This window comes from Lepisma saccharinum, chromosome 4 (genome assembly GCF_977018435.1).
Source record: "Lepisma saccharinum chromosome 4, izLepSacc3.1, whole genome shotgun sequence".
Lineage (NCBI taxonomy): Eukaryota > Metazoa > Arthropoda > Insecta > Zygentoma > Lepismatidae > Lepisma > Lepisma saccharinum.
Window position 1 is genome coordinate 11219243 of NC_139232.1, and position 12289 is coordinate 11231531.

The following is a 12289-nucleotide window of genomic DNA, read 5'->3' on the forward strand; positions in this document are numbered from 1 at the left end:
CTGGAATGAAACCTTACTTATACCTTGACCAGTAAAATTCAAAATATTTAAATTCAATACAGTGATGGTATCAGAAAAAAAAAATGAGTGGACAGAGGTATGAGAATATTTTATCTGGGGGGTCACATTTCATATGTCCCCATCATACTGTACACAAATTCATATTTAGGCTAAAAGAGCATTTAATTATCTAGTTTTTGTTGTTTGCTTTAGAGGGCTTCTGGTGCCAACATTGCTTCAATGTGTTTGGTCCTTGCCTCTACTCAGTAGTGTGCCTAGGACTGTGCCCACCATGTTGTTTATGTGGTACCCCTATCAAATTTTCTCATGAGAGAAGAAAAACTACATTTGCTCATTTCTTATTTCTGTTAGTTATTAAAACAACTTGTTCTAAGTCGGCTGCATATTTGACACAGCCATCTCACCCATGGCCACTTGCTGCAAGAGCTGGACCCTCCAATGTGTAAAAAAAAAAAGGTAAAGAGCTACCTGTGCTTAGCACCATGCCATGAAGGCATGTGGGGGTAATGCCATACACTTTCTTGATCCGGTCGTGAGTGGGGGTGACGTGATCAGCATCATGCCCCTGACCGACTTTAGAGCTGGTCTCTTCCACTGCCTGTGAGGAAGTTTTTAGTTGATTCTTACTTTTTAATGTGTGTGTTTTGTGCAGGTCACTTTACAACAATGCACCTTAAACCTTTCTCAAGGGGGTTCTTACACCCCTTGTTTTAACATTAAGAATTTTAGATAAGGGGATATTTCCCCGAAAACATTGAAGGATGCAAAATGGCCATATGTGCTGAAGCACCCACCAATTTTAAATCAATCTACAAGGAGGTTTGCACTGCCTTTAATTACACTTGTATCTTAGTTCGATGCTGGAGCTAAGGAGAAGGATAAAGGTCTGTAGGTATGTCCTTTGATGTCTCGCACTCTTCAAACTTGTATTGTAATCACTAATCATGGTTGTCCCTTTATTTGTGTTGACAACAAAGAATGCCCAACAGCATGGTTTGCATTATTTATGAGTATTTATTCTGATGGGTGACTGAAAAAGCATACCTTACGGAAAAGACACCCACACTTGATTAGAGGTCATTATACTGGATGATAAATATGTAGAAAACAGATTGATTTTGAATTTCAAATCTTGGTTTGCCTGTATTAAAGATGTGTGCTTGTGTACATAGGCCCATGAAGGGTAATTCCTGAAGGATTAAGTTTCAGCAAATTCTGGTAATTTTGTATAGGTAATTCATTAAATCATTTGGCAAGTGGAACTAATAAGATTTGATTTGATTTTTGTTACTTAATGTTGCTTTTCTGCCACCTTTGGCTAATTGTAACGATAAAGATGAGTGGTGATATGATGAAATTGATGAAGGGAAACTCACAAAGAACACTCATGCCTATACTAGGATTTGAACCCAGGACACCTGGCATCGTAGCACACTGTGTTAACCACTCTGCCATGGAGGTTGGCTGGAACTGAGACAAATTCCATCACATCTTCTGAAGGAACAAGGTACTGATATTAACTGACCATAACTCGTGGTGAGCTGGGAGTAGAATTTTGACTTTGTATAGTGTAGTAGCATGTGTTGTTAGAGAGGAGGAACAGATTTTATATTTGGCAATGTTGCAGAGGACGATAGAGAATGAAAGTTAACACGAGTTCAGCACATTAGTTACTAATTGCATTTTCATTATTATAGGTAATTTCAATAGGAATCCTCTCTGAGTTAATTAAATTAGCATTAGTATACAGGAAGTTGAAGAGAAAATGAAGAAATATGGTCCCATATAAATGCTACCTTACTTTCTATGAAAAAATTGAAATTTTGAGATCCGAACTTTTACAAAAGAAATACAATAATCAATAAAGTGAATAAACAAACATGCACAAATATGGAAAACATTACATTTGGCCTATTAACAATAATAACACAAAGCAGCAACTTACACATTCAACCCAGAGTTTAATAACTTTTCTATATATAATCTGAATGACAATTACTATAAAAAATATTTTATGGCTCTGTAGAGAATTATCTTTACACCTAAAAGACACTCACCCTTTCTTCTTTTTCCCTATCTCTAAAGCAAAGGGTGGCCATATTGACATGATCTGACTTCTCCCTGTCAACACTCCGAGCGTCAATTGCCTGGGCTAAATACTTGTTCACTCTGTTTGATGGTTGGTGGTAAACACTGGAATGCCGCTTCTTAAATGGACGTTTGAATTTTTCTGTAACTTTATTCTACAAAGAACATCAAAATTTTATGATTAAAAACTAAGATTTAACACTAACTTTAATTTGTTCAGCAATTTTAAATAATTCCTATTGGATATAAAGAGAAAGTCCCATGTAAAAAGTGCATTATGTTGCTAATGGAAGTAGTGAGTCTGAAATATAATTTGATGATATAATAGAAAATAAAAGTGTGAAACAAAAAGATACCAGACAATGCTCATTCATACCACACAGAATGAACTACATTACAACAAGAAATGAAATAATTTCAGAACACATAGAGAGAGCACTGCTTACATATATACACATGTTCAACTTTTCCTGAAGTAAATGAAAATTTTACACTTACTAGTGGCTCTGCTGATTGAAAGAAAAAACACATGGAAGTACAGTTACAAGAAGAGGGAAATGATAAATAACATACGAAGAAAATTCGTCTACTGCAAATAAACTTAAAATTAACACTGAACATGTATGTGAATAGGAAAATAATGCACTTTAACATTGATGTAACTTTTAATTATTTTTATCTTTCAAAAACAGGCATATCTATAGAGAGAACAGCATATTTGGTCTAAAAATCATGATGTAAGTAAAAGAATCAAAATTTATGAACTGTTCATCACACATAAAAAAAAACAGTTCCACTTATCGGAAATTTGTAGTGGTATAAAACCATGAGATAAAACAGGGAAAAATTTTCTGTCAGACACTACAAATAAAGATGTTATTAGGTCTGATACTGATGTGCCTATATTTGAACCAGTAAATATCACTTTCAAATTAATCAACAATATGATACAACACTTCTGAAAAACTTCGAGTATGATTCGACTCCATTTACGATGGACTACACGATGCATATTGTAACTCCAAAATGACCAAAATGTCACTTACCATGTTCTACACCCGAGCCCTTCAATTAATATCATAAAATTATCAAATCTGAATATTTTGATGTCAAAACACATAGTTAATACTAACAAGGACAGCAAATGAATTTATGTTTCTAAACAGATAAAGTTAAAAATTAAAACCAATACAGTTTGTATCAATTGCAGCTGAATAAAAGAATTGAAAATGATTCCTGAAGTACGTTCCATGTGTTTTGTTGATTTGCATCTTCACTCATGAAAATTTGATTGCAGGCACACACACACATTCACACACACACACAATTTTATGCTAATTGACACAGTTACACCTAGCCATGATCTTGAAACAAGATGCATACACTGCATTATTTCCATAACATTTCTTAAATCTAACACTACTTCTACCTTCTACTCTTGCATCTAAAGTAGCTACTAAAAAATATTCTAATTCTTAATATACTTGAACTAATATAATAACACAGTAACTAATACAATCAAGAATAACATGTGCAACAATACTACAGTGACACTATTTGTAACTATTATTAAAACCAAGAGATACTAAACTATTTACGGAATGTTTTGGAAGGGTACCAAATGCTTCAAATGCCATTGATCTGATGTTTCTGATGTTGGTGTTATGACTACACATTTTTGTTTTTCAAAATGGCATGGCAATTTCACTATTCCATTATACCCTTTCAATAGTATAAAAATAAAAATCCAAAGTCAGAAACTACTTAAGTCCTTACATCAGTCACTCTTGTAATGACTGGTTACATTACTTGAGCTTTCTACATCATTGCACTGAAACACCTCTTTCTTCAAATTCAAGCCCTTTGAACTGAATTGGCATATTCCAATATTTGGTCCATGACAGATAACAACAAAGTTTGAATGTTATACTCGGCTCCAGACTTAAGCCTTATTTGGCACATGATCTATCTGTGTTACATTATACACATCAATACGCACACGTAAATTTAGTACCGGTAACACTAAGGTTGACAAGTTTGAACTGTAAATTTAGTAGATGGCCACCTCCCCTGCATCTAAAGTGCAAAGTAACTTCTAACAGCATATGGTATTGGGTATTGTTACAATTGAAAAGAAAATTACGCATTACCTGGAACAACTATAAATAGAAAAAGTGGGGGGGAAGCAAATGTCACGATGGATGGCTACTGGATATTCCTGGATATCCAGAACTTTGGCATGAAAAACTAAAGGACATACGTTAGATGTCCCCTGGATACTCGTGTTCTGTATGGGTATGTTTGCATGCATATATGACTATTAAATGTCAGTATAAGTTAGGAGAATAGCATTTCTACCATGAAGGGTTGGAGTGCTAAAATCTATTGTTGCCCCCGGTACAGAAATCACTCCTCTGGATTGGACAACTTCATGGATGACCAAAAACAAAATTTATTTTGAATACGTGATAAAAATTTATGACAAAATACTATCAGGGATAGTTTGAAATTATTATTATGCCCATCACTTCTTCCAAGAGCAGGTTTTGTACAGCCAACTTTTGCCAGTTAATGGTATGGAATGGAAGCCCAGCTTTTAAATAGGTGCACACAAATTTTCAGAGTCCTGGATCAATGTACGTAAATCAGATTTGAAACATTCCACAGTTTATTGTGGTTGAAGTATCAAAATTGGCTACAGGATTTATGAAGGTACTCTCACATCATATGCTAACATATTCATTGGAATTTGTGTTTGATATTTGAAGCACTTTTTATTTTGTTGATGATATAATGATATATTCACATCTCATGATCAAGCATGGCAGTGGACACAGATGCAGCAATTGGATTTGCTACTTGATGGACTAGGATGCTCCCAGACAGTCAAATATAAATTCTTTTGGAAAACCTGAATTTCTATAAATTATTTTTGCAATACGCAATTTATGTAAATCCTTTTGCAAAACTTTAATTATATAAGTTCTCTTGCAGAACTTCACTTTATATAAATTCTTTTGTACAAGTTCACTTTAAATAAATTATTTTGCAGAACTTCAACTTAATCACACATAATCACACAGAGTGTCTATAAAAAACGTTTTGAGTTTATCCATACATTCATTCTATTAGATTCATTGTATATTATTTTTTTATGTTTTATCCATGATTAAAATATGTCAGGCCTTTTGTGGATACCCTGTACTTCACTCTTGGGACATTATGTAATGGCTTGCACAAAAGATTTCAAATTTACAGAAAATCACTTCTAGTTTCCAAATCACTTAACGATCGATTGTACCACCCTTCATGCATGTGCAGTGGTTCACCTTTCATCAAGTTCATGGGCTTGTAATGTAAGGGGCTAGTTAGTATATCCTTTGTCTTCTTCTATTTGTACTTGAGAGTTGCATTTCTGTATGGGTTTCAGTGTGGTTGCAAGTTGTATAGTTTCCAGCTTTTAGTGGGTGCGTGGGAACTGCTTGTTGGCTCCTAAAAGAATTGACTACAGCTCACATCTATGTTCTATTCACATCATCAAAGTTATTTTTGTTAAGATAAGTTTGAGTAATTAGTTTTTGCGTTAATATTTCAGTGAGGCACCCTGCCAGCATAATTTTTGGTCTAGTCAATTTTGTAACCCATATTAATAAGGTTGAAAAAAAAAGTGAACACCATTCCTTTCTAGCTGTTGTTCATGTTCTCACAGTGTGCCTTCCTTTCTGCATTTCATCACACTAATGTATTTGCTTCCACCACAAACACCATTTTCCTATTTATTTAGCATCACTTTTCTGGCACTTTTGGCTAATTTCAGCGTCAGCACTACCTGAACATGCAGATGCCACTCTTTCCACTAGAAACTAGTTAGGTATGGGGGAGGGTTGGTCAGCTACCTGAAGAAGTGCGTGTTAAAAACCTTATCTATAAAGGACAAACAACTTCCTTGTCTCTATTCCACTGACAGATGAGTCAGGTTTTTATTTGGTTATAAATCGACTGTTAAGACATCTGAAAACTTGAAACTATGAATGAATTTGTGTGATTTATTTTCCGCACATTTGCTAATACAATTTCTTTACGTCAAATGTAAGGGGGGATATCACACCGAAGCAACATGCAACATGTCGCTTGAGGATTTCACCAATCAAATGCAGACTTGTGCAGCCTGTCATGCTGCTATGGTGTGAAACATTGCTGTTGATTGCTCGTTCCCAAGTGTTGCATTTTGCTTGTTGCTTCATTTCGAAATATCCCTAAGGCTATGCTTCACATACTTCAAGTACAATGGTGATATTACATAAAATATTAATTACAAATCTTCTAAATGATTACAAAAATGTCTCATAAGTCACATCAATGTTGAAGTGAAATATACTATCTTATTGAAGTATTTGAAACTTCAGGTAGGATCCATAACACTAACTAGAAAGTTAAACCATCAAATGTAAGAAATCAGTATGAAGAAGAGCAAAGACGTAAACATGGCTAAAACAAAAACAGTGACTACACTGAAACACTATAACACTTGTACTATTTCACAAATATAGATAGATGAGATACATGTACTGAAAAGTTTGAGAAAAGCTTGAGATTGAAGAAAAGTTGCATTGCTGGATCAGGGTCTGACAAGTACAAGAATCATTTTGTAATGGATGGCAAATTTTGTTCTGCAAATGATTTAGTTCAAATTTTGAAAAGTTTTCAAAATTCACTTTGAATTAAGGAATTGTACTGTAAAATATTACATTACTGGAATTCCTTCTTTCCAGTAATGTAGTATTTTACAGTACAATTCCTTAATTCAAAGTGAATTTTGAAAACTTTTCAAAATTTGAACTAAATCATTTGGGAAATAAATACCTGAAGAGTTCACAAAAAGCTAACGGAATTGCACAAAAAACTGCAATTATTTTGTTATTTTAGATCAATACTTGTGCAATGTATTTGCATCCAGGCCATTAACAATTTTGTGTAAATAGTAAATTCATAACAAAGTCTGTGACAGTCGACAACTTCTGTACAACATGCATACATGCATATACGAAGACCAATGTTGTGATGGCCACAACACAAAAAATAATAATAATAATACTTATTATTAATTATTATTATATATTGTGGAATGAATTTACTTATTTTCAATCAGTGAAGGTACATCCAATTATATTCATTGGTATTATCTATTGGTTGGTTTTAGCTCTATACTCATATATGTAATATACAAAGTTTGTACATAAAGAAACCTCACTCAATCTTCCTTCAAACCCAGTGTAACCACTCGAAGTGGATACTCATTTGGTCAGGGGAATGTGGAATGAAACAAGTGAGAAATCATTAAAATCTCAATTTTCTAAAACCATTCACTGACACTCAGTCAGGATGTCAGCTGTCACATTCCATCGCAACGTAAGCAATAAAATCAGGGTATGCAATATTTCTACAAGAACTACCGGGTTTTGTGCTGTAACAGACTCATCAAAACACACAAAACCCGGAACGATTCATCAGCAAAAACCAGAGCAACGACGCTAAAAAGCCTAGTAAATTTGGAAAAGAGGCCAGTTGATAATAACCACTATCTGCGAGGAATAGCTCCGGGAGAAGTCTGTTAGCTGAGGACACTGTGACGAGCATCGAAGGAGACCTGAGGGCAACCGCTACTCTGCCATTCCTTAAACGGCAGCCAGCCTTGCTCTTTGGGCTGCCACGATTAGCCATCTCCTGCTCCACACTATGAGATCGATGCTCGTCATCTACATCGCCGCAAGTCCCAAAGGGATCCTTGTTGCAGCACATGAACAGTCAAGGTCTGCACAGCCATCCATCGCCACGGTCAAGTCTTGCTGCCCGCGGGTCCAAACATGCCACTGCTCAGACACAGAGTGAGAGGTTGCTACGCCACGAGTAGTTAAGTCACCAGTACCCAGGCAGCCTACATCGCCACAGAAATGGAAGACTGTGGGCTTCACGGACAACGTACAACACGAGTCTAAACCCTGACATCTGTGCCGGAGGCGAGTTGGTCGATGCACAATATCCCTTGTTTCCTTCCATGCCAGGACCAAGAGGTTGATAAGGGAGATTGTAGGGGGACCATAAACCATAAACCGAAACCTCTTATCTTACCTCTTATCTTATTGTGAACACTGTTGGACTCAGATGATAGAGCTAGGCATGCAAGACTCCTCTCTATGTTCACAATATCAGTATGCTGGATCAGTGGCTGAGCACGTTCAAGTCGACTTTTGACCTCCAGTTCAAGTGCCAGCCTGGACATGAATGTTGTGTTTTCTGTGAGTGTCCCTTGTAATTTCATCTAAAACATCACTCATCCTCATTGTTGCAATTAGCCAAAAGTGGCAATAAAAATAAAAACACAAAATACAAATACAATATCAGTGCAGCTCATAGCATTAAATATTTATTATTTCCTGGTTAAATGCATTTTCATATACTCAGCTAAAACAAAATTTGTTTTGAATACATACTTTCTACTGATACATTTTCAATGTACCTAATTAATATTATTATAATGATTGTAGAATATATTAAAAAAATTAATATTTCTTCTTTTCGTGGACCCGGTCCCCGTGGCAGAGTGGTTAGCACATCGCTCTATGATGCCATGAGTACCAGGTTCGAATCATGGCCTGAGCATGGGTGTTAGTGAGTGTCCGTTCATCATCACTCATGCCCATCTTTGTAATTAGCCAAATGTGGCACAAAAGCAAAGTAATATAAAGCAAATCAATAAAAATCAATAAATAAATTATTTTCGTGGAATGCTTGTTCTTCACATGGCTCTGGTCAATAGGTGGATTTCATGTGACATCAGGATGCACACAGCTGCCATGTTTGTGGCCAATTTTATTTGTCGTTTGCAAGGAAATGTCCAACATGTAGCTTCCTTTACATCTGCACCAACTGCACGTTTGTTTTAAATCACGAATGTCTGCATTAGTATCTCCCATATGCTTACAAGAACTGGCCTCAATCATGGTTACTCGAAGCCACAATTCAACAGTTTGTGACATAGGTGAAACACACCTATATTAGCATCAAAATTTCATTACTTTTTTTCTAAATCATACTTATAAAGGGACGATATTATTTTATTTGAAACAAAGTGGCTGAATCCAGGAACCAAGTGTCATAAGACCTTCATGTGCCGGTTCGAAGACTCTGGTCCCTTAAAGTGAAAGAGGGGCATTTTCCCAAGCCACTACTCTTATATAAGACGTAAACGAGTTACTAAAAATTTATCCGTGAAACTTACTTGTAAATTTCGGTGGCCTCTGCCACCATCCACTTGGGAACTCTTGATGCAACATGCCTGATTGTTGTGGAATAACGAAAGAGGGATGCACCCAAACTAGTGCAAACGTGTTTAAAACAATGCAGAATGTTGATAATTTGAAGGAAAATAAATTCAGATAAAGGATAAAATACAGGCTGGGAGAGGATGGATATATATCTCCCCTCAATTTTCTATTGATACACCACTATATCAATAAGATTACCTTTAACACACAGAAGTAGGAAATTGTTCTTCATTCTTTTAAAAATGCAAATATTATTATTATTGTTATTGGTGATTGTTATTTACAAATTTCGTGTGAAAAAATACTATATACATTCTGATTTCAACTAACAGCAATTTCTGCAGAAAGGTTTCAACAGGGTGAAGAAAAACATGCAAATCACCTAGAAAAATTATCAGAATTTTATATATTTAAGTTACGACAACATTTTTCTTCTTTGATTGAAGAATGCTGAAGAAATCCTGTCTTCACAGTATGAATTGTATTTGGAAATGTGTACATATTATACAGAAGTGTCCAGTTACATATTGAAATCTGTACTGAAAATCATACGTAGACTTCAGAAATTTGAGTTACTCTTAAGAATAACTGAATGTCTTAGTAAAGGCAGAATCCATTAGAAAAACCTAACAGAGCAAATTTTGATTTCCTCCACATTTTAAGAAATGGTGAATATGTACCTACATTATCCATGAAACTATTTATTTTATATTCTATTCATTTTGGTGGTAGCCACATAGGAGCATTATATTTTACAATGTGGATGGTGGGAGAAGCCACAACAAATATTAAAACAGCAAATAATTCATCTCATGGATAACATGAAGTACATGTTTCACGTCAAGAAATTATCTTCATTCAAAATTTTCAATAATTCTGTTAAATTAACAACTCTCAAGCAGAAAACTCAAAAAAATAAGTATTCATTCTATCTATAAAATTAAACTAACAAATCAAGAATTTTCTACTACACATTAACTTACAAACCTTACAAAGTCACAAGCACAAAATATTAAATGTATTAACCAAAAACGTTGTTACCACAATAAGAATACGAATATTGACAGAATAGAAGAGTAGAATGGAAACAAAGAAAAAAGAGCGAAAAACAAAGGGGGAATAAGAATCTCAAAACATCAGAAGTTTCCATAATTTTTATACAATAATATTAATAATAAAATTAACTTTTCTATGCTGTGGCAAAATATGCTACAAATACCTAATTTTTTAAAAAAAATATATATGAAATAGGCCTAAAAATTAGCAGTTTCAAAAATTTCAAACATGTACAGTCAGGATGAATAGAAAGGGTGAACAGATATGAAAAAATCTGTACTGGCATAAAATTTACCAATATTAATAACTAATAGCATACTGGTCCAATATCAAATGCCATATCTAATCCTATCAATAACTTTATCTCTAGGAAAAAGAAGGATTTTAATATTCAAAACTTTCAAACGAAAAAGTATTAGTTTTCCAACTCATAGTTCACTGTCATTTAAAGACTCTCCAAGGTGTGGAAAATATTCCCAATGAATTTTGGCACCCGTTGATAGAAATATTGCTCAATTTTGAACATATTATTATTATGTTTATCCTCTGCTATCTCACAAAGTCATTTTTTGAATAACAAGTATACTGTGAAGTGAAACTATATATTTCAATAAAAATGATAACAATACTAATATGCTACCCCATTTCATTAATTATTTTATTTCAATTTTTAAATGATATGTATTTCATGTATAAGGACTATGCAAAAATCACATAATTGTGTAATTTTTGTATTTGTATTGTGTGCATGTAGGATTTTTTTCTCAGAGTGGGCAGCAGTGTTCTAAGTGCAGGGGAACGTGGATAATACTATTCCCTCAGTTAAGAATATTATCATAATATCCATAAGCATCCCACCCACCCACTGTGTTGTATGTCGATGCATACAAGCATCCCTCCACCTTATCCCAAACTGGACAAGGCATTCCCCCCAATTATGAATTTCTATTTTGAGCATATTTTATCTTTCACTATTATTATTTTGCAAATCATAAAATCAAAATTGAATTGAAATACTCTATGTGATCAAAAATATCCGGATACCAGGCAAAATGTGTGTTCCGCATAGTAGGCCACTCTGTGGTGCCATCTACAGCGAGGTGAGGCAAGCAAGGAACCACTACAGGCAGCATAGTGGGGCTGGTCGAAGGAACTTACAGACTTCGAACGTGGTGAAGTGATTGGGTGCCACAGGAGTAACAAGTCAGTGCGCGAGATATCCACCCTTCTAAACATCCCGAAGTCCACTGTCACCAATGTGATAGTGAAGTGGAAACGTAATGGGACGTGTACAACCGCAGAACGTTCTGGCCGAGTGCCCATGTTGACAGACAGAGACCGCCGAGTGTTGAATAGGGTAGTACGAGAGAACCGGCAATCAGCGATCACCACCATCACACAGGAATTGCAAACCAGGGCAGGATGTAATCCTAACAGCATGACTGTGTGACTTGAGGTACGCCGACTCAGTTACCATGGACGAGCGGCTGCCCATAAGCCCCACATCACCCAACGAAATGCGAAGCGCCACCTTGCATGGTGTAAGGAGAGGCGCAACTGGTCGTTGGAACAGTGGAAATCCGTGATGTGGAGTGACGAATCGCGTTATACCATGTGGCGATCCGATGGTCGTGTATGGGTGTGGCAAATGCCTCATGAACGACATTTAGCATCCTGTGTTGTGCCGACAGTGAAATTCGGTGGAGGTGGGGTGACAGTGTGGGCATGTTTTCTTCTGGAAGGGGCTTGGTCCCCTCGTTGCTTTGCACAGTACTGTCATGGCACATCATTACGTTGAC

At 35.6% G+C, this 12289-nt stretch overlaps 1 protein-coding gene across 9 annotated transcripts in view; it reads right to left on the reverse strand.

Moving 5' to 3' along the window:
* Positions 1-12289, reverse strand: part of LOC145986374 (uncharacterized) — a 219815-nt gene that overhangs the window by 75600 nt on the left and 131926 nt on the right. For 8 of the 9 annotated variants that reach the window (XM_083120301.1, XM_083120300.1, XM_083120298.1 and 5 more), the window contains one exon: positions 2079-2264. In XM_083120301.1, the coding sequence (XP_082976427.1) occupies positions 2079-2264 (186 nt within the window). The remainder of the gene's footprint in view (positions 1-2078; positions 2265-12289) is intronic. The other variant, XM_083120302.1, reaches the window with a different exon arrangement.